Source organism: Gymnodraco acuticeps, unplaced genomic scaffold (assembly GCF_902827175.1).
Source record: "Gymnodraco acuticeps unplaced genomic scaffold, fGymAcu1.1, whole genome shotgun sequence".
Lineage (NCBI taxonomy): Eukaryota > Metazoa > Chordata > Actinopteri > Perciformes > Bathydraconidae > Gymnodraco > Gymnodraco acuticeps.
The window spans coordinates 1,169,179-1,195,986 of record NW_022991375.1 but is presented as its reverse complement, the minus strand read 5'-3'; the positions used below and the strand labels follow the sequence as shown (position 1 = coordinate 1,195,986).

The window sequence follows — 26,808 nt, the reverse complement described above, 5'->3', positions numbered from 1 at the left end:
TCATACCAGTAGCTTGCTGTGAGTGCGTGTGCGCGTGTATGCAGCGTGTCTGTGTTGGATGCAGATAGTGCATCAGCTTCTTTCTTTTTTTTTTTACTGAGACACACCATGGTTCAATTGTTCTAGGTGTCCCTGCTAACCATATGTCAGGGTTAGTAATGTTCATGCCCTCTCATATCAATCAGATTGGGCTGACAATTATTTACAAGTGTAATATCAGTGAGGACAAATAATACTGCAGTTGCACAAAGGCAAAATATAAAAAAAGAAATACCATAGTGCAAAAATGGTTTTGGTAATTTGATAAGACAAACATGTGAAGACATATCTGTGCATTTTTGTCATGAAAAGAAATACAAAACCATGTAAGCATTTTAGCTCCATGTGTGAATGTGTTACATTTCTTTATATGAAATTACTGCAAATAATTGAAACATGTAGAATAATTCTTATGCAGGCCCTTCATTTTAACAAAACACGCACACATATGAAATCACTGTCGTGCTCCAGCTTTTCACGATAATGTGCTTTGTATCGACACCACTGAGGTTTTTCGTTTTGAACTGCATGGCTTTGACAATGGCATCTGTAAATCTGTAATATTATGAGACAAATAATCCCCCTTACGATTTCTACTTCAGTCTGTATCCTCTCTGACCGAATTTGAGTGACTGAACACATCAGGAAAATATTTTTCAAACGATTTCTCATTTAGCTTGTTGTCTTCTTGCAGAATCTCCAGAAGGGCCGGGGTGACATTTGTATTATTATGGATGTGACCACGCGCATGAGAGGAGGGGAGAAGGCCACCGAGAGTTTTCTTCACGTCGAATATAAATGGATAGAAAAAAGGGAGTATATTTTATTCAATATTTGACTTAATCTGAGGCCAATTACTTTTCTGTTTTTGAATATTAAATATGGCCACGGATTTCACATTATTTTATAAGCATAATACAAAATATAGAGATCTACAAATGTTCGTCCATGAATTATTATGCTATTGTTATTGTCTTTTATAATGGCAATGTTGCAACCATTTATTTCCCCCTTTTTGTGATCACCAATACAAGTATAAAGCGTCATGAAATATATAAAAGGAACCATATGTAATAATGGGAAATGTATTTTTGAAATGTTTTATCGAGAAATTGTCTTGAATTAAATGTGTGTAATTGTATACATGCTTAAAATGTGTCTGAATTAAAACTACAAGTTTTATGCAATTGTATTTCAATTATTTTATTTATTTCTTCGAACTGGGAGCAGCGTGGAATGTATGACATCGAAAAGGAAATTAATGATGCCTGTTTTTTTTTCTTCAACAAAAGAAATTGCTAATGTGTGTCCTTCTTTCCACCCTTATTGCATGACTGATTGATTTTACATTCACTGAGAAAATAAAAACACCTCCTTGAAGAAAAAACATAGCCTATAACAGCAACATGGTGCTTCTGCTACTGTGGAGTTCCTGCACGCTACATGTATGGGCTGGAAAAGGGTTGAGACGCTTACTTTGCACCAACCTTGTCACCACACATAGATCGCAAAGGTGTCAAATAATACTAAAGGACTCTTTTATCGTAACACAAATAAATAACATTATAAAGTCCAATAGAGCAACATAAGCAAGGGAAGTTGCGTGTAAGCTCATGACCCTTGTTCTTGAAAATGTTTTCCCCTCATAATCCCAACTCGTGTCGTTTGAAGGATCCTTGCAAGTGCAACAAAATGCAAAACACAATTCTTCAACTGCGGATAAATAAAAGACGAACAAATTCACATTAAAAATGAATAACATATGTTCATAATACCCTGTTTGCATTTAAATTGTAAAACAATATTCAAAAAAAGATTAAATAGTCCTATGCTTATATGTGCCCCCCTCCCTCCCACTCTAGACGTCCTACAGCTCAGTCTTTGTGAGACAATGACACGAGCAAATAGAAGAAAAATTCAAGCAAGTCGTGATTATTTACCCTACGCTACTTCACACATCAAACTATAGAAAACATAAACAAAAGCAGAGAGAAGGTGGACGCCGCGAGGAGGCGCAGAAACAAAGCAGTAATGTGTCTGGAGGTGGATAAGACAATGGGCGGAGTGTTCCGGGCTGCGCCACCGCTACAGATGCGTCAGTTTGGGCGCTTCCTGGATTCTTCCCTGAGAGTAGTGCGCTGTTAGGTCTGTGTACGTCGGTGTCGGATCACACACTCGGTGATGCTGACTGTTACCCATTGTGATTGCTCCATTGTAGTCCATGTTTGTGGACGGCGGGTGCGATAGATGGGTCAGACCGAAAACGGAGGTCCCAGAATTGGGCATTGAGTCGATGTAACCTCCACCGACATACACGGGGCTGCCCTGCATGTGACTCCCGTAGTTGCCATTGACTTGAAGAGGATGCGCGTCATACTCGGGCGTGGCCGAGTCGTTCCCGGGATACCGCTTCTGGGAGGGAGGGCAGTTGTTGAGGGAGTTGTTCAAAGGAGGGGGATATGACGTGGCCATACCGTATGCATTTTGATGAGGTTTATTGTAAGACGTCGGCGACTGGGATTCGTAAGGTACATTGTTTACAAGAGAATGCATAGAGTTGAGGTATCCTCCACCACCGCCAACCCCGGAGCCTGGGCCCACGGGACTCCGAGGGGACTGTCCGCCAGGGGAAGGCATCATTCCGACGCCTTTCTGATCCTTCTTGTATTTCATCCTGCGGTTCTGGAACCAGATTTTGATCTGTCTCTCGGTGAGGTTAAGCAGGTTCGCCATCTCCACCCTCCTGGGTCTGCAGAGGTACCGGTTGAAGTGGAACTCCTTCTCCAGCTCCACTAGCTGGGCGCTGGTGTAAGCTGTCCGGGCCCTCTTCGATGCTGCTGACCCCGGAGGACTCTTGTCTCCGGGGCAACTCTCCACTGTCAGGGAGAAGGAGAGGAGGATGTCAATCAGTAATCCATTACAGACAGATAGAGAGAGAGAGAGACAGAAAGAGAGAGAAGAAGGGAGAGAGAGAGAGAGAGAGAGAGAGAGAGAGAGAGAGAGAGAGAGAGAGAGAGAGAGAGAGAGAGAGAGAGAGAGAGAAGATGGGGGAGAAAGATAAGATAGAGAGAGACAGGGCCGTATCCAGGATTTCCTAAATACCGAGGTCCAAATAGGGGGGTTCGGGGATACCCCCCGATATTTTTGGGATTTTAGGTGCTTTTTAAGTCCTGATGGGGGGTCACACATTGTATAATATATTGATTTCAAACTATGTCAGTGGGCTGACAATGTCAGCATCAATTATTTTTGAAAGTGTAATGCATAAGAATCAGTTGATTGTTACTATTAATGATCTGGACATGCAGAAGAGGCTAAAATGATCACAAAACATTGTCAACATTCATTTTCCATGTCTCTCCTTTCCATAACCTGCAGCCTCTCTTCCATCTTCTTGAGTCTCTCTGTCTTCTTCCTGTTCATTACTCTCTCTGTCCTCTACTCTTTCTCTTTGTTCAATCTCTCCCTCGTTGTTCACTTTTTGCTCCTCCTCACTTGTCGCTCCTGCCAGTGAATTAAAAGCAATTCAGCCATTTAGTTAATTTCACTTGTTTGTTTGCACTTTTTGTTTTATTTAAATCTGTTTTGTTTGATTCTCAAAAGAGAACAAAGATGTAAGCAAATTGTGTTTTATACAATTGTATGTTATTATGACATCATAACTGCAATAGATGTATGTTGTTTTACAATTATGCCTATTGTAAATTAAGACTATTGTTATAGATATATATATAGATAGATAGATAGATAGATAGATAGATAGATAGATAGATAGATAGATAGATAGATGGATGGATGGATGGATAGATAGATGGATGGATGGATGGATAGATAGATGGATAGATGGATGGATAGATAGATGGGGTTATTAAGCCTACATTATTTTGTGTGACCGTACCTGCAGTTCCCCCCTGACTTCCATCAATTTCTCTCTCTCTTTCTCTCTGCCTGTCCTGTCTCTTCCTTACCAAAGCTGAGCTTCGACTGACATAGTATTTTCATTATATCTGAGCCAGTGTAAAAAGAAAACAATACAATGTTATATCTTCAATGTTTTACTCAAATTGAAATGAATGAAAAGCATTACAACGTTTGTTAAAAGGTAATCCTTCTGACATTGGATGAATGTAATTAACTTGAGCTCTCTAGCTAGTTTATTCACGCAATTTAAACCAAAGTATAGCTGCAATATAAGTTAGTGTGCATGTTGTCGGACGTCCACTGACTAACGTAGAGCGTTCACACAGGATCTGCTGCTCATATGATGTCCTGATGAACAGAAACACAAGCAGCCTGCTGGACTCAGATCTCTAGATACCTCATCACTCCTTCGCTGCTCCGGTACAAGTCCGGGCTGCGGTGGTTTGTTGATACTGGTTGATACATGTCGTCTTCTTCTGTTTGCTTTAATCGAGGCTACGTAGTTATGCAGCGGCCCCATCGTCAGTAAATGGAAGTACTACAAAGAATCCTGTTTAATGCAAGTATTTCACAAGTTTTGTTACACAGCTCGAAAAATATTACCGAGGTCCGGACCTCGGTGACCTCAATGGTGGATACGGCCATGGAGAGAGAGCCAGATAGAAAGAGAGGGAGAGAGAGAGGCAGTGAAAGAACACAGAGTGAAAGCAAAACCATCTGACAACACTCAAGCTGCTGATAACAGAACTTTCAACCATAACGAGGGGGGTTTACCAGATAAATATGCCCTGCTTCACTACTTACATAGGGGTTTCATCATCTACTCTTTTTCTTTCTCCACCTCCTCCCACCCCTTTATGTGCGAGCGTGCATGTGCGTGTGTTCCAAACATATCACAATTTTACTGCAAAGCACAAGGGTTATCATGGGGGCTCCATAAGACAATTAACAATCAGTGTCTGTGCACCAAGTGCAAAGAGAGAAAAAAGTAACTGAAGAATAGTGGGTCAATATTTGATATGGGACCAGGTAACCTGAGATTTCCTACTAAAACATGTTGACCCTCATCTTTCCCCGTAGTCCCACGCGTAATGCAAACACAAACGTTATGTATTCCTCAGGGTGTATAGAGCTGCTCGCTCTGCCCTCACTGATAAGCCTCCCCTTCGAAGCAGGAGCTTGGCTGCAGAATAGCAAGGTGTTGGTCTACTTGCCGCTGTGGCAGGCAGCCAACACTTAATAAATATCATTACCTGTCGGCCATACGTGGAGCAAAAGGAATGCAGCATGACATAACCTGACCCATTAGATTATAACGGAGATGAAAGATAACTTAACACGAGGAATATGGATACCCATGTATGTAGGACCAACACTAACGATTATTATTTTACTTCTTAGGAATTCATTTTTTAAGGATATTAGCTTGATTTATAAAATACAAACTTTGGAAACATGTTTGTTAAGTGCAGGGTTGTCATTTTCTGTCGAATTTTAGCACCTCAATGTGTTGTATAAATTAATGAAAAACCCTTCTTAAAGATAAATCACATAATGAAGGTCGGCTAACTGATTTGCATTCATAATTCTTACAGCAAAATATTACAAATACATTAATCCATTTGGTAATATGAGAGGGCCATGGGAAGGTAAGCATTTATCCATTTTGGGATGTTATTACATAGAAAAAAACAAAACCCAACAAGTGTTCATCTAATCAAGCAGCATGATTTGGCTTTAAATCAGTAAAGAATGTATAAAACACCCCAATAATGGCATGCACCAGTTGTTTCCCTTAATATAAAACACTTTCTCAACTTAAATCACTATGACTGTTGCAATACTGCTTATCATTTACTTAGACGGCCTAGTTAGAAGATTAACCACTTAATTTACAAACAAGAAAGGTCATGAGAAAGATTAGCATGGCTGATATTATAAACAACACAAACTCCCTACTCTGACCTATCATGTTTGTCTGCAATTAAACAGCAGGATGATGCCTGCATAAGTGCGTAAACGTGCGTAAAACGGTTTCCATCCATGTCAGCCCGACAACCTGTAATCACAAACTGATGAAAAATATTTCCTTAAGAAAATTCATATTCAGATCACCTGGATTTGGATTTCAAACTTTGACTGTAATAAGTACCCGTTTATGGTGTAATAAAGAAGTTCATTGTAAGATAAGCATAAGTTATGGTTACGTAAATTACTCCTAAACCCCACAACCTCACCCCGTTTTCCTTTCATCCATACGTCTTTTCTTAGCACAATTCTAAATCAAGCACCCAATAAGTTCTGTTGAATATTATCTTAATTCAAATATTTCCTACAACATTAAAACAAATCATGGGAGGATGAGCATCTCTGAATTTTAAGATTGGCTCTGTGTAAATAAAAACATTTAAACCCAAACCCCCCACTCTGGTCCACCAAGTTTCCCTCTAATCAAAACAGCAGGACAAACTGAAACAACTGTTGTCCGTGTTTGTTTGTTGTCTCTCTGGTAACATTATGTGATCAGTGGAGATTTGTGTTTACAGTAGGGACGGGCCAGCTGCAGGGCAGAGGGACAACACATGGTGGAATCTTCTCCCAATGTAAGAGCACATACAGTCTTTAACCTTACAGTGAACTTATATTTGATCATATGTTTGGTATTGATTGATAGTCATTACAGGATGTGTTATAATGAAAGTAACACTTCTAATGTGGATCGTGTCAGGAAGGAGTTGATTAAACTCTGGTAATTTTTTGGCTGCATTTCCTGAATAACTCAAAGATCCCCCAGTGGGAACACAATTTAAACATAATATATAATAAACATCTGACTTGAAAAATCTAGATGAACACCTCTCTGCCCCTGGAATAGGAAACATTTTTTAAAAATCCTTACATAATTGTCCTATGTTGCACTGCCCCTATGCTCATACCTTATCCCCAACCCACCCCCTATATGTATTGTGTCCTCCCTCAAGTAAACGTATGCAACTTTCTTGTCAGAGGCTTCTCAACTTATGTGTTTGCAGCAGCAATGTTTTGGTTGAAAGTAGCCTACCTGAACTGGAGCTACTGTTGGGTTTCTGCTTGATGTTCTGACGGGATTCCTTCATCCAGGGGAAGATCTGTTTGCGAGTAGCAGAGGTCGGGGAGCCGTTCTTGGCACTGGGCTGGTTGGACCCGTTGCTTGTGTTTTGGCTGATAGCACCGGGGGATATTGAGGGAGGGGGCGGGCCTGACACTGGCACCTGCGGTTGATTGCTTTCGGGATGAACCTTGGACTGCGCCGCCTGAATGGCTGTGGTCCTGTCACAGCTCTCCGCCATCTCCCCCGGCTTCTGCAGAGCCACGGAGCCGTCAGGAGACTGCAGGGAGCAGGCAGGTCGATGGTACTCACTTTCCACATGAGAGGCCCGGGGATATTGGACCTGATTGGCATCATAACTGAAGCCATTTGCGCTTTGATATGGGTAGCCACTGTAAATTGCGGAGCTGTCGTAGTAGGTTGCCTTTTGCATCTCGCCGTTTCCCAATATTTATTTCAGAAACTGACAGGGTCTTGACACCCTTGTAGAATAACATTGGCACCCCGTGGTCACGTGACGCCTCTCCGCCAATGGCCTCCTCGGGTGAACCTAGGGTTACAAGAAGCACTGTGAGGAGAAGAAATGGTGGCGATCCATCTTACTTTTCAATACAGGCCTGACACTGGAGACTATGGAAGCAAGATAGGGCCAACAGTCCTGTAGACTATTACCGTTTACCTTATGGCTTACACAGAGCACAAAGGCACGCACTAACCTTGCATTACCATCTGTGCCAAAACACATCAAAACAAAAACCTGTTCAAACGCTTTTCAGATTGCAAAATCAATTTTAGGACCTAACCAGAAAATACAATACATTTTAAACCTGTTTGCCTATTAACAATAAAAATGAATGTAGTAACACAACAGCTTTTAGACAAAATACTGGATAAAAAGGGTGCTTAGGGAAATCCAATTAGCGGGTTACCACACAGGAAAATAATATTTATGTTATATTGTTATTCTACCAACACGGCTGTCAACAGTATATCTAATTTCCCATGTAGCAGGTGAATGCATTCCGTGTGGTCCACAACTTTTTAACCCTTTTTTGTTTTCACTGAGTACAAAAAAAAAATCTTCCTTCAGTAACAGGATAAACCTCAATGCGCATGCACGGCCACCTGACGCAAAGCAAAAGCAACCGCATTCTCTTCCTTCTCTTTTCTTTTTTGTTTTACTTCTGAAAGGGCTACGAGGAAACCTGAAAAACCGGGCGGGCATCCGTGCATCTCTATGACCACGGTGTGAACTTTTCCTTGCAGGCCCATAATAATGGCTGCTGTCAGTGCTGTCTGCTCGGCGGCCCTTCGCCGTGATATATGGGGGTCAGCGGGCCGGGACGGCCTGCTCGGAATGAGCGGCCCGGTGAGCAGCCAGCCCGGTACTGTGAGACAGAATCCCGGCATGGCACAGCTAGAGCCTGCTACTAAAACACCATAATTCACGCAGGTAACCATGGGGATCACCCTCTTAAAGATTATTGGGGAAACTATAAACCATAATAGACACAGTAACAGGGTCAGCTGTTATAATGTGGAATTATTATTGAAATAGTGGAACATTTAATGTGGATTCCTGTTGTTTTAACCAATGCCATCAAGAAATAGTATGCAATGCATAATAATAATAATAATAATAGGCCTACTTATAATAATAATAATAATAATAATAATAATAATAATAATAATAATAATAAATGCAGTATTAAATATATAATTAGAAAGATAATTAACTTTATTTTTAAGTTAAGGAAATAATGTTCAATGCAAATAAAAGATAAATCCATCCTGTTTGATAACTAATGTGAAATCATGCTATTCTTTGTCAGCGTATGCAATTGCAGAAGAAGCGGCCAAGGAAGCAGCTCGTTTTTGGAAATAAATACAAACTTATTAAAATAAGAATATATTTTGGAATAACAATAACTTCACATTGTAATTGCTTGAATCAATGGATCCGAGTTTAACATCTCCGAAGTTGTGCAATACAAAATATGATTTCAAGACAAATAGGTGTATAGTAGTTCCGGAGCATACATATCTAAGGCATTTTCTAAAAACGAGTACAAGGAAATGAAAGGAAAATGTGGAGCAACTCAGGTTTCATGCAGCCGTTTAAAGCAAATCAGTTTAAAATGAGCTTTAAGATTGCCTTCACTGCAGCTTAACCGCATAGTGAAAGAAGGTGCCTTCGCTGTATCTGCACTCACAATGACCTGGACAAGATATCAGAAGGCTTTGTAGTGTATCTCTCGCTTGCGATAGTCATAAAAGACAGAGAAAGAGAGACAAATGACAGGCTTTCTGCTCAGCCCTCTGCTCGGCGTTAGAGAAATCTGGCTGGCTGACTGCGTGTGTGAACTCTTCCTGAACTGAGATCTAAGTCATACGGTGATAAATCACCGAGCGACACACAAACTCCGCCATTTACAACCGAGGGAGCCTATTCCTGGCCTGCTTACCTTATCCTCTGACGACGAATGCAGAGCACCAAGCGATATTTTCTCATTCAGCGACGAAATCGATCAAAGCAGTAATCCAGAGAAAAAGTTTAAGGGCAGGGCTGGCTGGGTGAGGCAGCAGCAGCAGAGTGCTCCCTGCCATGCACCAGGCATTAGCAGCCACAATAAAAAAGGGAAGAGCCGAGAGAAACCCCTTTCCTTTCCTTTTTTTTCCTACTCGACGTGGATGGGTAAACCGAGATTACGAAAGCAGGCGTGAGCAGTCGGGTCAGCGAGATAAGAGTTATCTGGCTTCAAGATTGAATGTATCGTCATGCTATAGAGCAATGCCAGGGCTTCATAGTGATATTAAACTGGGCCAATGCAATGCTATAGACTATGTGATCCTTCACCAGTACCATGCAGACACCACTGAACTGCCCCGAACCAGAGCGTCACCATAGACAAAAAAAAATTATGCAAATAAGAAGAGCCTTGGAAAGCCAGTTCAAATCAAGTGGCTCCTTCTCCTCCTCCCCCAACCAAATGAGGTAGTGTGTCTAGAAAAAAATTATGCCTCGTTACAAACTAGCAAGGAATCTATCCCCTAAGTGTTTTAAATGTTTTTAGTTATTATTTACTCCACGCTCTGCAGTAGGGTTATGAGCCCAGTGGATAAGATGTAAGAGAGAAGGGAGAATACAAAGGAATAATCGGCCTCTGACCATGCTGCATTTCTATTTCCACGGGACATAAAGGGCTTCTTTCTGCGGCTTAATCATTAACCCAGATTTTTACATAAACTCCTCAATCTTTTGGCACAAGGGACGCGCAATTCGTTTTCATTCCAGAGGCAGGTATTCTGCTGCCGGCATGGCTTCTTGTATGACACACTATTATTTTAACATTATAAATCACAACAACTTGAGATCAAAGCCGTGTTCTATGTATATCAAGAGAAAAACCCCACCAGGAGCAGGGTGTGAAACATGGGAAGAAGGTTGATCACCAAAAGGCAGAGAGGAGGACATGCAGCGAGGAGCAGGGGAGAAGAGAGCCGGCAGCAGGGGGAATCCCTCTGCATGGTAATGCTTCACTCTTGCAGCCAAAGAGAGAATGAGAAAAAAAAAATAGATTTATGTCTTCTCAGCTGCCACAGGCTGTAAACACGCTCAGAACCGCAGCTTCACTGCTGGTTTCAGGCTCTGGGACAAAATGCAATGACACAATTAAAAAGGTATAGAGCACAACGACGGCGTGGGAGGGTGAGTGGGACACAAATTCACGTGTGAGGTTTCTTTTTTTAGCCAACTCGGCTTTTTCTTTTCGAAACCAAAGTAGTCACATTGTATAATTATTTACTTCTTTGTGTTTAGCTAAAATGCTGACTCGTCTCTCTCTTTAATTTAGCCGTGAGCTAAGGGTGAAATGTCAGCGAGTTGGTGGTCCTATACGGCCGTGCAGAATGTGCGTAAAAATCTAGGAGAAAGAAACAAAATCTGAACATTTGATGAAATACATTTTTTTTTTTTTAACTAGTGCAGTTAACTATAGCAGCTACACACAGATGGCTTTCACTGAAAGTACTTTTTGAAAGGAGTAAGGCACCGCTCCAAGAGCTGAGATTCCCCTCGTCACTTTTATAGTGACAAATTACACCACAAAGACAAGTGGAAGAGAAGGAATTATTGCTTTCGGGCTGGTCATATTGCTGCTACAAGGAAATGTACTGCTGCTTGTCTATCCCTGCAAGTGCTTTGGTGGGCGTGTGTGGTACTTATTAGAAATTGAATAAGGATATCACCATCAAGCATTCATAACACAAATCAATAAAGATATATGGACTTACCGAAGGCAGTTCAAGGTGTCTTGGAGACCGTGCGATGGCCTGAATTTACTCGGCTGGATTTCTGCAATGAAAAATAAACACAATTCAGAAGAAAATAAAACCTTTTAATGTGGACAAACACACGCGTAAAGGCTATTTTAGACTAGCATCTCCCTATATTGTTAGAGAATTAAATGATAAATAATTCGTCTAATTGTATAAAACACAATAGGCCTTAATCTAAAAATGCGCAAAATGAAACGTTTTGTGCAAACCAACTTAAATTAGATGCAAGTGTTTTAAATAGAATTGTTTGGTTTATGATTTATATTGCTACACACTGCTATATTTAGGAAGGCTCCAAGGCTTTGTGTTAACGTATTATCTGTTCAGTTTAGAGAAACCATTAAAATCTAGATTCTTTTTAGCATTTTGCTACACAATATCAACCAAAAATATATCCATCTGTAAGAACAACAGAACCATCCAACAATGATAAACAAACTGCATAAATAAAAGCCAGAATGCAACGATTCTCCTTAGACAAATATAACAATACAACCAAATATTGCTGCCTGTATCAGGGTAATATCACAAATAACATAAAAAGGGGCCAATGCAAATAACGTGTTTGTTGTTTCCCTGCATGCCGGTAAGCATTTTCTCCACAAACGGATCGAATAGTCATTAGCTCTCGCGCACCATCTTCCCCAAGTCCCCGTGCCCATAAATCAAGCTGCAGCGCCGTGACCTCAGCGGCCGCGCGGTCCTGGATGGCACTCCGTCTTCCATTATATCCTCGTTTCCCCGGCGGAGCGACACAACCCCACCGCTTTCCCCTACATTTTATGGAGCCCATCTTGATGTATCATTTACGCACAAAAACCTCACGTAAAGACACGAGATGTTTTGTTTTATAGGACCGGTTGCACCTTGGTCTGGCCGTGCTCTATGTTTGGAGTTTTTCTATTTATTATACGGCTGCTTTATTTACACACAGTTGTATAGGCCTATTTATCATAATGACTGCTTATGCTAGATATAAATAGAGCAGAAATATTTCATTATTTACTGCTCTATTCTAAGAGTAAAGGGAAACATAATATTGGCATTATGATGATTAGCATAGGAAGCATAACATAACAATAGTATATGTCATTGGCCCAGACAAATCGTTACAATTACTATAAATACTAATACTAATACTATAATTGCCATGTGTACATTTTAAAGGCCTATTTATGCTTGATTATCTATGATAAATTGGATATATCACTAGATAGGTGAATATCGATAGCTTCTTAGTACCTGTCTAGTTTCTCGCCCTGCAGAAGCCCTGGACCCCTATTTTACTGACCTCTGCCTCGCGCAGCAATAACTCACGACAGTAATGAACAATTGGCGGAAATACCTCAAAATAAAATCCATCCTCCCAAAGCTCGGGCTCTGACTCTGTCCGCGTGGAAAAACATATCCGTCCGTGACAGCAGTATAATACATCCACAAACCCGGGATCCTCTTTCTCTCTGTCTGCCTCTCTTTCTCCTTTTCTCCCCTCGGTAAACAAACTACAGAGCCCGGACTCCCCTCACGGAAAGTGGGGGTAACCCGCATATAATCAGCATCATATGGCCAAACCGGGGCTCCGGTTTTCTTCCCCGTGCCATAACATCTCGCAGTATTATGCGCACCGCTCACGTGACGCAACGTCAACTTAAATCCCTTTTATTTGAGCCCGTGAATCATTAATGGAGGCAGTCATTGCCCCTGAGGAGAAACGGATCAGTTTGGAGGGAGAAAAAAGAGGGGTATGTGACACTGCAATGTATCTGGCAGAGGAGCAGGTCTCTCGCAGAGAAACAGCTTTTCCACGTGTCGCCCACTCAGAGCCAAAGACTGTTCTGTCCGTTTTAAAGTGCCATATATTTGGTGCCTGTTAGTGGCTGAAAAAAGAGCTAATCCTGCCTGCCTGTGTGCGGAGTTTCAAGTGCAGCCACAGCTCGGAGCCAGGCTACAAACCAGAGTGTTTTGCACTGCAGCGTGATAATTCGCACTATCTCAGATGGAGAGGGCTTTCCTTTACAAAATACCATTTAAGAATGGCATAATGATTACTCATCACTCCAGCAAAGGGCTACTGTGTTCTCTTTACAACACAGCAGCCATGCAGGACTGCCGAGAGCTTTACTCAATATCGCCCCCCCCGTCCACAGTCCGGTTGAAGTACCACTTAATCAGCATTTGGTTCTCCATCAGCAAAAGCCTGCATGCCGTTTGCCAAATGGGGTAAAAAATGTCACACGTTTACCTGTCCTACATAAGGATGGTGTGCGCCCTGGTGGTCGTGGAGCTGTCTGTCACTCAGCAGTAAGCGGAAAGTGGAGGTGAGGTAACCAAAGAGTGGCTGCTCGACCCCGCTGATCACTACATGGACCCCCATTCGACCTAAATGCGTTTATGCGTTTCCTATGACCAGCTGAGTGATGTTAGAAATTATAGGTTTGTGCAACAGGAGAGTATTTGAGCTTTTGAAGGGGGGTTGGTGCTACGGTGGCAGAAATGCCAACTGACATAATTGTGCTATTGGCCAAAACCACTATAAAAACAGCATAACTTTTGCCACTTCAGATTTTGTCAAAAGTCTAGCCCGGAAGAAAGATCTTCTATCGGCACCGTTTGGCGCTTGTTTTCCGTCAACACAGAGCAGCAGGCGTGGAAAAATCCCACCACAACTATTAATCATTCGGGGCGGACATAGACAGCATCCCACTCCCACACCAGCCTTTGTCTTCTCAAACTACAACTTGAGCGGTAAACTTTTAAAGACAGGAACGGAAGCAGACCAGCTCTTATTAATTCAGATTCAACACTTCTAAAACTAATGAAAAGAGGAGGAATTTTAATGATCACGACAAAAAAAAAAGGGTTTTACGCACAGGTTTTAGACTCATGTTTATGTAAAGAAGACTATTTATCTTTTGTTAAACATTGTTTGACTCTGCGTTGTGTTAACTTTCTCTTTGTTTTTCTACAATTGCAGATGTGGAGCTGTCACTATGATTTTATGGCTGTACATGACCGTGCTCTGGAAGTTAATCCCATGCCTTTCGCCACCGCACCTTAACTTTTCCCTGACCCGAGCAGAAGCAGAGAGTCGAGTGGGAACTTATTTTGGGATCGCAAACAAGGAGACGATGGAAACCATGAGGCCCTCAGCTGGTAGTCTACTTTTTTCACATTTGCCCTTTCCTCAAAAGTAATAGTTGAGCAATTATGTTTTTAAGTTTAAACTTTGTTTTGCATGAAACAAATGTAGAGTTATTTACACAAATCAAGGTTCCTGATCACTGTCAGCGAAGAGGAGTTAGAGGCGCAGACCTCTGGATGTTGGCCAGACGGCGGTCCATATCTTCCCACAATGTTGACACTCGGAGCTCTTAACAGCCAGGCTTGGGTTACGGATACACTCAGACAAAGATAACTCTTTCTGCGAGGTTTACATCGGCCAGTATCAAGGCTAATGCGAAATGCAACGCCTTAAGCAAACTTGGAAACATCGCTCATGAAGGCAGACTGACTAGGACAACTTAATTGTTTGCGTAAAGGTGGTTGTAATAAAGCAATTTTCATGTTGAACTAACTGGCTCTTTTTTATGACTGAAAATTATGTATAATATGCTTTTGCTTAACAGCTGCCAGTACACATTTGGAGGTAAGTGCAAAACAGCCCATAAATAAAAATAAACATTTGTATTGTTGACATTGTAACACACTCTAAGGACTCTGTTAATGTTTGACCTGTGTCTATATTCTCTATTGTGTTCATCCTCATTGAAAGGCTCTTTCAAGCAGCAGATGTAATTTGCATTGATATTGTTGTTTAAAAACACTAACTCAAACGACATTCAACTGTGAAAATCATAATACAATGAACAAATACAAAATTTGCCACAGTCAAAATCCATGAACAACAACTATGGTTCCATGTTAAAAGGCAAAGTGTTTTCGTGGTTAACTTTGCAAGCACAAATGCAGAGTGTTGCTTCTTATCGTTATTTTGCAGGTCAACTTTAAGTGATTTTATTACTGAATACTCAGAAACGTTTTAGCCTCATCTGTAAGATAGTGTTACTTCTGCAGCCACATATACACCTATTTTAAAACACATTTGCACTTATCTTATTTGTCTCTTTAGTCTCATAAATCAAGTATTTGCTAAATGAAGGTTGTTGTGATTCACATATACTTTATGTAAAAACACGAGTTTGTACTGGGCAAAGTGCATCTGTTAATGAGCTGTCGATAAATAAAAAAATATAAAAAGAAGAATAAAAAGAATGAGGGTTGAATTGTATCATGCTAACTTCTCCTGGGTTCGAACATTTAGGGAAATTAAGACCAGCATATTTACTGAGATGTCCAAAACAACATTTTCTGTCAATGAAAATGCTTTTCAATCAAATAGACTTATAAAAATAGGACCGTTTAAGTTAAATAAACTTAACCTAAAAAAGCTCAGATTAGAAAAACTCAGAAAATGCAACAATGTTAGGTTGGAAATAAAAAAAGATTGTATTTTATTATACATTAATAGTCGACAGAAGATAATTAAATCATGCCCACTTCTAGGATATTTTATATTTTATATATATATATATATATATATATATATATTTGTTTAACATCTACAACAAATTTAAGAAGTAAAAACAACCAAATCTACTCACAAGTCATGACGGTCTGTGTCCCGCAGACAGAGTTCTGTCAGGGGAGAAGAGATCTGACTCGCACCATGCAGAGGATCACTTCAAATGAAAATAAGGTAGATTTTCAGATCTATTTCTGACCCCGGGGCATTCATTATTCAACAAGTCACGTGAACTGGCGAATTAAAATTTCAGTACATTGGAAGTGACCTCTATTCGCGAATCAAATGACTTGACATCTTGTAATTTAACTTTGGACTTGTTGGAGTCTGCGCAAAATCGGTCCCAATCAGCCTCAACGCCATGTTCTGTACAGCCTTCATGTCTACAGCAACTGATTCACAGAAAGATGAATAGCATGGTATATTCTAAGAGCGTTTTTATTATTGCCGTAGGATTATTTCTCTAATGTGCCAAACAAGTGAATGTGAAAGTGAAAGTAAAAGATGCAAAAAAACGGTATATCAAATAAATAAAGCTTCTACTGAAAGATTGTTTGAATTCGGAAAATGTGGCTTTTACTGTGGGAATTTTTGTGAATATCAATTGTATCTAATATGAAATGCAATGCAACTCCATTCATTACTATATTGGCATATTGAGCAGAAACCATCAGTGACACAACATATTGGAAATCATAATAAATTGCATGCTAAATGCCAGTTTCAGCTCATATCTGCACAATCTACCCTGACAGGAGTGTTTCGGTGATATATTGCAGAAGAGCTGTCTCAAAGAATAACTTTGGGACAATTCATGGCTCAGATTCACACCTTAAAACCGTTTTTGTTTCCGCGCTGTCTCTGGGTAAATCTTAAATGGGAAGAAAAAGCTCGCGGAGGTCTCAGCACTGATGTATGGTCTGAACATTGTGTGTGTCGAAAGGTCAGGGGGCAGAAGAAGTGCTCTGAGCCAGTGATTGGCCAGAGCCTGCCGTGTCCCCTGGTTGAACTCCCTATTGTTTGGATGAAGCAGGTAGCGACCAACACTCACACTCCGGTGCACTGAGTTTGGCTTCGATCTCCTTATAATGGCAAGAGATAACAATATGTTTGGCCGGATACATTTAAAAATGTAAGGTTGGTTTGATTTCCGTGAAAGTAGAAAAGCCAGCAATGCTCAAGCAGCTGAAATCTGCCTCCTTAATTCAAAGCTCGTCTCAGTTTTATCCCTGAAATGTCCATGACATTCTTGCGCATTTTACGGATTAGAACAGTCAGTTGAGCATGATGACATTATTCAGTCAGCGAAAAAGTATTTATGGTAGATAGGGAGACGCTTGCCTAAACATAAACATGTTACATTAATTAAAACACCTGAATATGTTTTCCTTTATGTAAATCTTGCTTTAACAGAATTTGCGTAGTGTTTGCATTGATTAACATCAAATATAGCAAATATATTTTGATTATATTCAGAGAAAGTAAAACATATAAATATAAATTATTATGCAAGCGTGGGGCAGTAAATTATCCAAACGGACAGTGGCATGCAATCACAATTTTACGCACACATCTCCAAACACAGATAACGGATTAAAGGCTTTAAATACAAGTAATAAAATAAGTCCACAACCACGTATTGAATTGAAAAAATAGCATGAGCACAAAATATATGAGTTTGGAAATGCAATCTCCTTCTTTTTTTAAAAAGGGGGAACGCCAATGCTCTTGCCATGTCAATACGCGCGGCTTCGCATGTACATGTTGCTCTCAATTGAAATCAGTATTTGCAGGGACAAAATATCCAAAGCCAATTCGACGTTATTAAGTGAAGTACATATTTATTTCACAAGGACACATTGAACCTACACTATAGCCTACATCACAACCACAATACTGGGACAACACATACAAATATTCACAGTTTAGAACACAGCACAACATGGGACGGACTAGCACAAATAAACCTAGACTTTACAACACCAACAAACATAATTCTACTTGACGAAATGCTTTCCTTATTGTGCCTTCATTATGATCTGCCTATGTACATTAAATGTGAATGTCACCTGGACTATATTCAACAGTAAACCAACCCACTCAAACACACAAACACTGTTACTCTGACTGATGCCTTACCTCTAAATCAGCCGTCTGGTTTTCTAACAGGCATCTAGAGTCTCGCTAAATATCTTTCAAGTATATTAGAGCTTTCCATGAGCAATAATAAAAAAATAATGAAAATAAAATACTCAGAGAACATAGAAAAAATACTGTTTACCTCACTGAATGTTAACTGTAATGATACATATTGATCCTACATTTGAATGTGCGTTATCCTTCTTTCATAATAATAAACAAATATAGAAACACTTCAGTGGCCACCGTGGCAATAAAAGGTGAATTTCAAGCTTATATGAAGAGGGCGAGGACGACAGGAGAGGGAAAGGGTACAAAGGACGTGACAGGGGCCCAATGGCAGAGGCAAGGTGAAATAGATAACACCATGTGTGTAAAATACTGAGAATCGGTCCATCAAATTCCACTTGTGATATTTGCCATCTCAGTCTGGATTGGGTTTTGTGGTACGGGGTTAATTTCAGCACTATAGACCTGCGGTGCACGGCGTGGGGACAAGCTGCTGGCCTGTTTTGATTTGCTGCTGCTGGGGCCCCGAGGCTGAGGACGAGGCCGAGCTGGAGGAGCGGATCTTCGTGTTGGGAAGCTTGTGCTCCTTCTTCCACTTCATCCTCCGGTTCTGAAACCAGATCTTGACCTGGCGCTCGGACAGACACATGGTGTGCGCAATCTCCACCCGCCTGCGCCGGGTCAGGTACCGGTTGAAGTGGAACTCCTTCTCCAGCTCCAGAGCCTGCTGGCGGGTGTATGCAGTGCGGGACCTCTTGGGCACTCCTCCAGTGTAATTGGGATTGACTGGAGGAGAAAAAAGCCATACACAGGCATGCAAGCAGGTGTTAAACGCAGGCTGATAGCGTTTAATCCAAAGCCCTATAGTTCCTCCAATGGACACATTACATGGTTGGAAAACGATAAAACATTTCTGGGTTTGTTGGGAAATCACATCCGCTCTGTTTGTTTTACTCTCAAGCCTTGTTTCAGTTTACGGACATGACCTTAATGTGGAGATGCCGAGTGTACAAGCACTCGCATCCAGGGACATATCAAGCTTAGAAATGATTAACAAAACAGCGGGGTTGGATATTACAGTTTGGCTCGGCTCCAGTGGTGGAGGTACTTTGGGTTAAAAAGCAACAAAGGCACATGGCCCCGACAGACGAACACAGGCAATAAAATTTACGAGGGTCCTTAATTACCGACCCTGCTGCTCGATAGTCGTAAATTGCTGTTGTAAGGGCTGCTAGTGCTGCCTCAATAGGCGTGCGTGTGTTCCAGTGGTTGTTTCTCAGTGGTTCTGCTATTAAACCGTGACGATAACTCACCGTTGTTAACGTGGACCTTTTTCATCCACGGATAGACCACTGGCTCCTTGCCCTTCGCTACGCCGGGGTATGCCTCACTGGCGAGGCTGCAGTCTTTGCTGGCATTTTCCCCTGCGCCACCGTCTGGGGCCGCGGAGAGGCGAGGACCGTGGCTCTGTGGAACCGGCTGCGGCTGTGCGTGATGCCCATCCCCGAAATCATCGAGTCCGGTAGCAGGGACGTTACCGTAATCGTATCCCGTTTCTGTGTAGTTTGACCTCGGATAGGATGGTTCTTCGTGATGGGGGAAGCCCGTATCTTTTGGCCGCTCGTAGTAATCACCAGCGTTGGGGATGTATCCGCTCTGCTGATATTCGTCGCATGGAGGAAAGGAAGGCTCGATATAGTTGGAGTTTATCAAGTAGGAACTCATGGTCATTAATTTGTGAAGTGCAACAATACTAATTTTTATCGCGCTGTCGTTTTTCTGATCTCCACAAAACCCTCCTACTCCCTGTCAAATGTACAAAGTTGCCTGGTCACGTGTGAAGCGCCACCAATCACGGCGTGTCCTGTGGGCATCATGTAAACAGGAACCAATGGAAAGCATGGCATTGGTACCACCAACACTGCTCGGACTGGCTTACGTTGATGTTTTCCTTATTAAATCACCGTATATAAAGCAAAACCAATCAACTAACTTGTTTACTGCATGAGGCCAAACTTATGTGGGTGAAGTATTCCTGCTTGTGCAAAAATAATTCCACCTCATCTGAAAGTGAATATGAAATGAAAGCCCTGACAAAATAAAGGTTATCACAAACAAAGGAATATTTCTCGCTGTGACGTGAATGTCTGTTGTTGGAGTTTAAAACGTGTTGAATCCCAAAAATGTCGCTGAACAGGGGCACTGGCAGCATAACAACAGTGCAAACTATATTGTTGTATATCAGCTTATTTAAATGATCAAAAAAGAAACCCTTGCACAAGCTTCCTGCAAGCAATGACATTATCACTGAAGACACACGCCTGCATATAAAGCATAACTCTTGTGCATCCTTGTGAATACACGCCTATGACAAACACACAAACACAAAACACTCTTCTCTCTCTTTGCACATCGGCGTACATGCATATGACCCCTTTTTTCGTTTCAAATGTAATGATGTTTTCTGCACATTTGCCAGGACATAGCAATGATGTCAGACTTGATGTTGTATTTATTTTACCACGTGAAAGTTATCAGGCTCTGTTGGCACGGCCATCACGTATTACCAGTTATATGCGTTACCTGCCATTGAAATCCAAACACTGAACAAACACTTGCAAGTGGATCTTTCATTATGCATGGCCACACGCCAAACCAAGGCGTGGGATTGTGAAACAGCTCAGACATTTTATTTTTTAAGACATACCACAATTCTCTGTCCAGCACAGACAATCTCACACCCAATACAATTTAACAAATCTGTTTGAATTGTGAAATATATAAAAAGTTGTCCAGAAACAATTTTCCACTATTTCAATACAAATATGCAATATCTTGATCCGTCTCCCCTACGCGTGCCGCTGCACCACTTTAATGCAAACAGCCAGGCAAAGATACTGATATTAGCCTGATGTGTTGTAACTATCAAAATATATGACATGAGATAGTGAGTACTAAAAGTTAAAAAGGGCAAACATTCAGGTTCATTAAGAAAATGAAAAAATAATAACATTTAATATAATTATTTGAGGAAAGATCTCACATAGATTTTAGAATAATAAAAAAATAATTAATAAAAAAAAGGTCAACTGCACATTTTTTAAGGTAGAGAATATAAAAGTTTCTGACCGTGCTCCTCGCCATCGGCCATCACGTCCAGGTCCTGTTTCTTCTCCATGTCCGAGGGGCCTCACTGTATATGTGTCCCAGGAAGATGCAGCAGCTCTTCACAAAGCTGATCCACACTGTCCACGTCAACAAGGCCTCTGCATGGAGAAACAAGAGGCCAAACTTCGGAAATATTGAAAGCTTTCTTTTCTCTCCTTTTTTTCTTTTTTCCTTGGTCCCCCCTATTCTATTCGCTCCTCTAAACAGAGATAACTTCTGCCTGACCCCAAAGTGACACCGTTTCCATTTTGTTTCTGATTAATCTTTCCCATTGACAGTCTTTGTTAAACAACAAGGCGTGCCCCCTTTCCAAAGAGGCGACATTTTCATATATGTTAGACGCAGTGACCTGAGGTTCACCCCGGACTTGGACTTCAGTTTTGCATGGTCTGTTCAGCTCTGGGGAGTTGGGGGAGTACTTAGCGCAGGTCAGCACCTGGAAAGGTCCCTAAAGGATTTTAAAACATGTGCAAAAGACCTCAAACTATCCCGAAAATCACACGTCGCCCTACGAGTTAGACAAGGTGGAATAGGGGTCTTCCAAGATCTGCTGCAAATGGGCTGATGTATTTAGAATAAAATACAGCAGATTTTTTCTTCAAAAATCACTGAATCTCTAGATTTAAAAACAGGTGAATTATTGACTTTCCCACAGCAACGAGAGACATGCCTCAGTTTATCCTCCTCAAAAATTGCTTTTCTCTCATGTTAGCACACTGTTGCTGCAAGGCAAAGCTGCTCCTATCTCGTGTATCTTACAGGCTTTCTCACACCTAACTCATTGTAAATGGCAGCTGATGTACTTTCCGCCATACATCTACTGTATCTGTATGGCCGAGAGACCACCTGAGAGGCAATATGTCAACATAATGTCAGCGGTAAGACTACTTCACATCATATCTAAATTTACAGTCTGCTGCCATTCTATTATATATAGGTGCTGAATAAATATGGGCCAGATCAGCTATTATCCACTCTGATTTTACAGGTCATTGTAGTACTTGTTGCTATATGGACTACTTTTGTTTCTTTAATAGCTTTATTAAAACATATTATTGTGATTCAAAAATCCGGCTCAGCCATACAAAAGAAGCATTTTAGATAAGACTGCAGGTAATACCTCCGTTATAGTCCAGGCCTGCAAGCTGCTGCTGTGTGTTTCAATATAATAAAGCATCTGGAAATCACTCGAACTATGCACAATATATAATAGGATAATAATCCTCCAATTGACCATTGGAGCACAAGGAAGCGATGGCAAACTAGCTTACACTATCTAAGCAATTTTCCACTAAATTTAAAAATCCATTTCACTCTTAATGTGAATAAAACCCGTTAGAGCTGTGCGTTATGGATTTTATTTAAGGTTATAATAATCTAACAGCCAGATCACGGTGTTCCCTTTCAGAGCATATACTGTGAGGTGAAGGTCTATTTAAGCAATATACATCATGCTGACAGTTTACTGTAAATTTAGATTATCAGTGAAGTGCTGAGACAATAGTGACAGATTGCAGATGGTGCTCACAAGGTCTCCTGTCTATACGGATCCCTGACGGTGGGATAAAAAATCTTCTTTGCATCCAAGATGTGGCAATGATTCGGGCCAGAAAATACCTTTCACAGCTTTATGGACATATTTTGATACAGGTAAACGCTCATAATACAAATGTTTTCTTTTATACAGTGCACCACTTGTGATTGTCCTTTTAAACCACTTCACTGCAAGGACTGGCAACGGAACAAGCTTTCACAATAACTCAGGATGGGCACTAGCTTTTATATACAGCTGCAAACTTTGATTAGACTAATAACAGTGACCTTCAGGCCTACAATGATCGTTAATAAAGGCAAAGACAAGCTGCTTCTTCCTTTAGAAAGTGCATAGACAACTTCTTTATTCTTATAAAATAAAGAGGGCGTTTCAACTGATAGTATTGTGCCAGTATATTTCAGAGATTGACGACACAACTAATGTTTCCAAAATGGTTCCAAAGAGTACATAAACTGAAAGGTTCATGTGCACTTTGGAGTTAGTTAACAATAAGACTGTCAACGTTTGAATTAAAAATAATTGAAGACATATGAAATTGTGCATTCTGTTCAAAAAATGTGGATTCATTTGGAAAGTATTTAGCCGTCTATCTGGTCGCTTTCATTCTTCATTGATTCAATAAACAAAGTTATGAATTAAAAAATGACTCGATTTTGAGAATTTCATTTACACATTTTTGCATTTTAACACTTTTTAAAGTGCAATATATGTTGTGTCTGCGTGTGACTGTCTACAAATGTGCTAAATGAAAAATGAAATAAGATTGTCTAAATATAACTTTGTTTTATTTGATGCTCAGATGACAGTTAAAAAGTTTATGTCTGAAAAAGTCCGAAATGATTGGGCCTTTCTATAAAAAGGATCCAAGGTTTAATAAGTGTTTAGTTTTGGTTGGATTATTTTTTAAATAAGTTGTTATAATATTGTGTGTAGAGTTGCGTTCAAGAATTCATGCACTTTTGCCGAGACCTAAGCATGGGTAATGTTAACTGAAGTATTAGTTTCTGGTGTAAATTAGGTTTAGTTATAATCTAGATTTGTTCACATTTATTTGTAATGGTGTCTCCCTACAAACATCTAAAGGTTCAACATTTTAGTTTAAAGAAATTGCATTCATTCCCCATGCGGTAAAAAAAGGCCCAGCAAAAATAATTACGTATATGCGTAAAACCTATTTATTAACAAAAAATGTGTTTTTTGTATTTTCCCTACGAGTCACAAGAAACATCTGTGCCATTTCAGTTTTCTTAAAAGGCTTCTATTCAGAGGATCAGGAAGAGAGGGGCTAAATGTTTTTTAAGGGGTCCGGGGGCTCAATTTGGGGGCTGTGGGTCTTCCCATTACCCTGTGACCGGGTCGAGAGTATCAATCCTCAAAATGCAAATGTTGCCCTCGTCCCTAAACATATCAAATGCAATTTATTCAAAGGAAATTCACCAATCAACCGCCCTAATAAACGCCAGCCACTCAATCTTGTTGCTGGGGACGGGTGGGGGGTCCCCTCCCCCGGTCCCAAACGCGAGGTCACTGCGCTTTCAGGGTTCACCTGGAGTGCACTGTGCAACATATGTAATTCAAAGCTATTCTGTCTTTTGTGTGGAGAGTCAAGATCGCTATTATAAGGCTGGCATCAAGCTCCGAGTGAACAGATGACGGAGACTTGTTCAGCGCGTAAACTTTTGACCCCAATTTTTCCTCCTCTTCTGCAGCTATCTCGCTCTCATCTGTCCCAGCCCAGTGAGATATCTGCCCCTCTCAACGACAAATGTATTTGAAGAATGTGTATATCTCTTGCCATCACGATGATCATTTTCACAATTTTCATAATTAGAGGAGATGCCAGCACAATACCTAAAATGCGATTGTAGCGTTATGATGTTTCCAACGAGGGAGTGAAAAGATAAATCCAATAGGCTCCCACTCAAGACTAATAGGGCTGTAAAATATGCAAATCATTCATTAGCTTATAGAGAAAATAAAAGCAGCCAAAAGTCTTTGTTGGAGGCAACGCGTAAAGTTAAACTCCCCTCTCTCCAGTTTCTCCTCCAGTGCAGGATGTTACCACAGGCTCTGTGTCCCTCGGTAAATTCATTTTTAACGCATTATGCTTAGGCAACGCCAAGCAAACTTGTCATTAACGTGAAGGCGTGTGTGTGCTCGGTACCATGGATGTGTGAGTAGTTTCCCTCTCTCCATACTGCAGGGTGACAGTGAACTTGGCCTAAAGCGAGCTCTGCTGGTGGCTCTGAGAGGATGCAGATTTATCTTGGTGCTGTGGCTGACCTCCAGATGAACCTGCAACGCTTCTCTCTCTCTGCCTGGCAGTATGCCGCACATGGGGCCCTGTCGAAATGACTCCTCATGAAATATTGGCAATGGGTTTATTTTCCAAATAGCCGCACTCTCAAAGTGTCTTGTTTTATTTTCAGTGTGTGTAAAATCGAACTAGAAAGATGCAGCATCTTCTTAGGATGGACTCATATGCATAACAATGAGTATATAAACCGAGCGATTGCTGCAGATTTGTAAGGTGTTAATTACATTTGTATCAAACTGCTTTCAGTTTGATAAAAAAAAGAAACGAGGAAAAAATTTAATAGATTTTGGAAGAAATCCACCTTGCATTTCCAGGTTTTTTCCCCACAATGTTGCCAGATAATAAATTCTACTACCGAATTGGTGGAAGTCCAAAAACAAATTTTAAGTAATAAAGAATATTTTTTCAAAAAAATGCAATGGTTCTAGACATAATGATGCAAACACAAAGAAAACGTGGTGAGTTATGATGGCTGGCCGCCCAGTCACTAACTCAGATACATGTAGTCACAAGTGATTTTGGTTCCTAAAACTATAGGCACAAAAAGGTAAATCCACCAAAATGTATATAGGATTTCATATTTGGCCTCGAAGTTTCGAATTAGAAACGGCCGCACCGAGTCACACACCTTTTAGTTAAAAAAAATACGCATGCAGGAAACTAAAACTAAAAATGAAAATGAGTTTTAAAAAAAGTCAAAGATTATATATTTTCCCCCCATTTTAGTCCATGGTCTTTTGGTATCAGGGTCCGGATGGTGGCTGGTTTGGCCCCAGCACTGATCGGACAAGAGGTCACCACAAAGCGAGAGTGACTTTTAAAAGGTAATTTGAACTTTTCAACCCCAAACACAAAACAACGAGGCTGACACAAAACGGAATTCCTTTTCAAATGTTTGTTCCCATGTTGTGTTTACTTGACACTTTACAGCCTTCCCTAAAGCCATACACTGTGCCAACATGTGGAGCGCAGAGCTCAGCACAACAACGACTGCAACTTTTTTCCATGGATGGACCCACAACTTCCAAAAAGTCATAAGCAGATATAGAATCCAATCAAACGGAGCTAGCAGTAAATCTGTAGGCCTGCACTAACGCCTAACTTTATCGCGGAAACCTCCACACACACTTCCCTTTTAAACTTTCTGATTCACGGTCTGTGAATCCTCCAATGTAATAAAACGACAACAACTAGAAGTTTGTGGGGGTGGAAATGGACACTGCGATAATTATCCAACATGTAAAAATGGATTATGAGTTACACCACAGATGGAGGGAAACAAGTTACACGGGGAAGGAAGCAATTAAATAGCCATGAGCCGGACCCAACCCTGCGCAACATCTGCCGAGACCAGGATTCAGCACTGCACGACTGACGAATTAGTGTAATGGACTAATAGGGACAGATAGAGGGAGCAAATACAATAATAAGGCTGTTTAACACAGGCGGGCTGTTCTCTGGCTACCGGATAGTCTGCAGAAACTTACCCAGAGACGCGGTCCTCATCCTGGAAAGCGTCCGGTCCATTCTGAGCAACACAGAGCAATAGACACGGTCTGTACCGGTCAAGTAACACTTACAGCCTGCAAAGAGAGAGTCAGACTAAGCTTCGCCGTCAGTGCGATTATATGTTATGTGCAATATACTGTCAA

At 40.9% G+C, this 26,808-nt stretch overlaps 2 protein-coding genes and 1 long non-coding RNA gene across 8 annotated transcripts; 1 reads left to right on the top strand and 2 right to left on the bottom strand.

Moving 5' to 3' along the window:
- Nucleotides 1-446: 446 nt before the first annotated feature.
- Nucleotides 447-26,764, bottom strand: hoxa3a (homeobox A3a). Of its 6 annotated transcripts, XM_034241164.1 has the most exons (5): nt 26,644-26,764; nt 21,246-21,382; nt 11,342-11,402; nt 7,022-7,598; nt 447-2,915 (listed from the first exon to the last, which is right to left on the bottom strand). In XM_034241164.1, exons 4-5 carry the CDS (start codon nt 7,479-7,481, stop codon nt 2,125-2,127), a joined length of 1,251 nt encoding a protein of 416 aa, XP_034097055.1. In that variant the 5' UTR covers nt 7,482-7,598; nt 11,342-11,402; nt 21,246-21,382; nt 26,644-26,764; the 3' UTR covers nt 447-2,124. The 6 variants fall into 6 exon arrangements, with proteins under 6 accessions (XP_034097055.1, XP_034097060.1, XP_034097056.1 ...); XM_034241169.1 differs by lacking the exon at nt 21,246-21,382 and having other exon boundaries at nt 26,644-26,660; XM_034241165.1 differs by lacking the exon at nt 26,644-26,764 and having other exon boundaries at nt 21,246-26,572.
- Nucleotides 10,355-14,956, top strand: LOC117563042. The gene is made up of 2 exons (XR_004571650.1): nt 10,355-10,577; nt 14,361-14,956. It is a non-coding gene; the product is annotated as an uncharacterized LOC117563042 (long non-coding RNA).
- On the bottom strand, nt 17,793-21,121 carry hoxa4a (homeobox A4a). Its single transcript, XM_034241176.1, has 2 exons — nt 19,430-21,121; nt 17,793-18,902 (listed from the first exon to the last, which is right to left on the bottom strand). The coding sequence occupies exons 1-2, from the start codon at nt 19,845-19,847 to the stop codon at nt 18,574-18,576; spliced, it is 747 nt and encodes a 248-aa protein (XP_034097067.1). The 5' UTR covers nt 19,848-21,121; the 3' UTR covers nt 17,793-18,573.
- Nucleotides 26,765-26,808: the final 44 nt, after the last annotated feature.

Excerpts from the sequence above, each read along its gene's own strand:
- hoxa4a (XM_034241176.1), bottom strand. The coding sequence starts at position 19,847 with ATGACCATGAGTTCCTACTTGATAAACTCCAACTATATCGAGCCTTCC. Across the intron at positions 18,903-19,429 it reads AAAGGTCCACGTTAACAACG|TCAATCCCAATTACACTGGA; the intron begins GTGAGTTATCGT and ends TTTCTCCTCCAG.
- hoxa3a (XM_034241164.1), bottom strand. The coding sequence starts at position 7,481 with ATGCAAAAGGCAACCTACTACGACAGCTCCGCAATTTACAGTGGCTAC. Across the intron at positions 2,916-7,021 it reads CAACAGTAGCTCCAGTTCAG|TGGAGAGTTGCCCCGGAGAC; the intron begins GTAGGCTACTTT and ends TCTCCCTGACAG.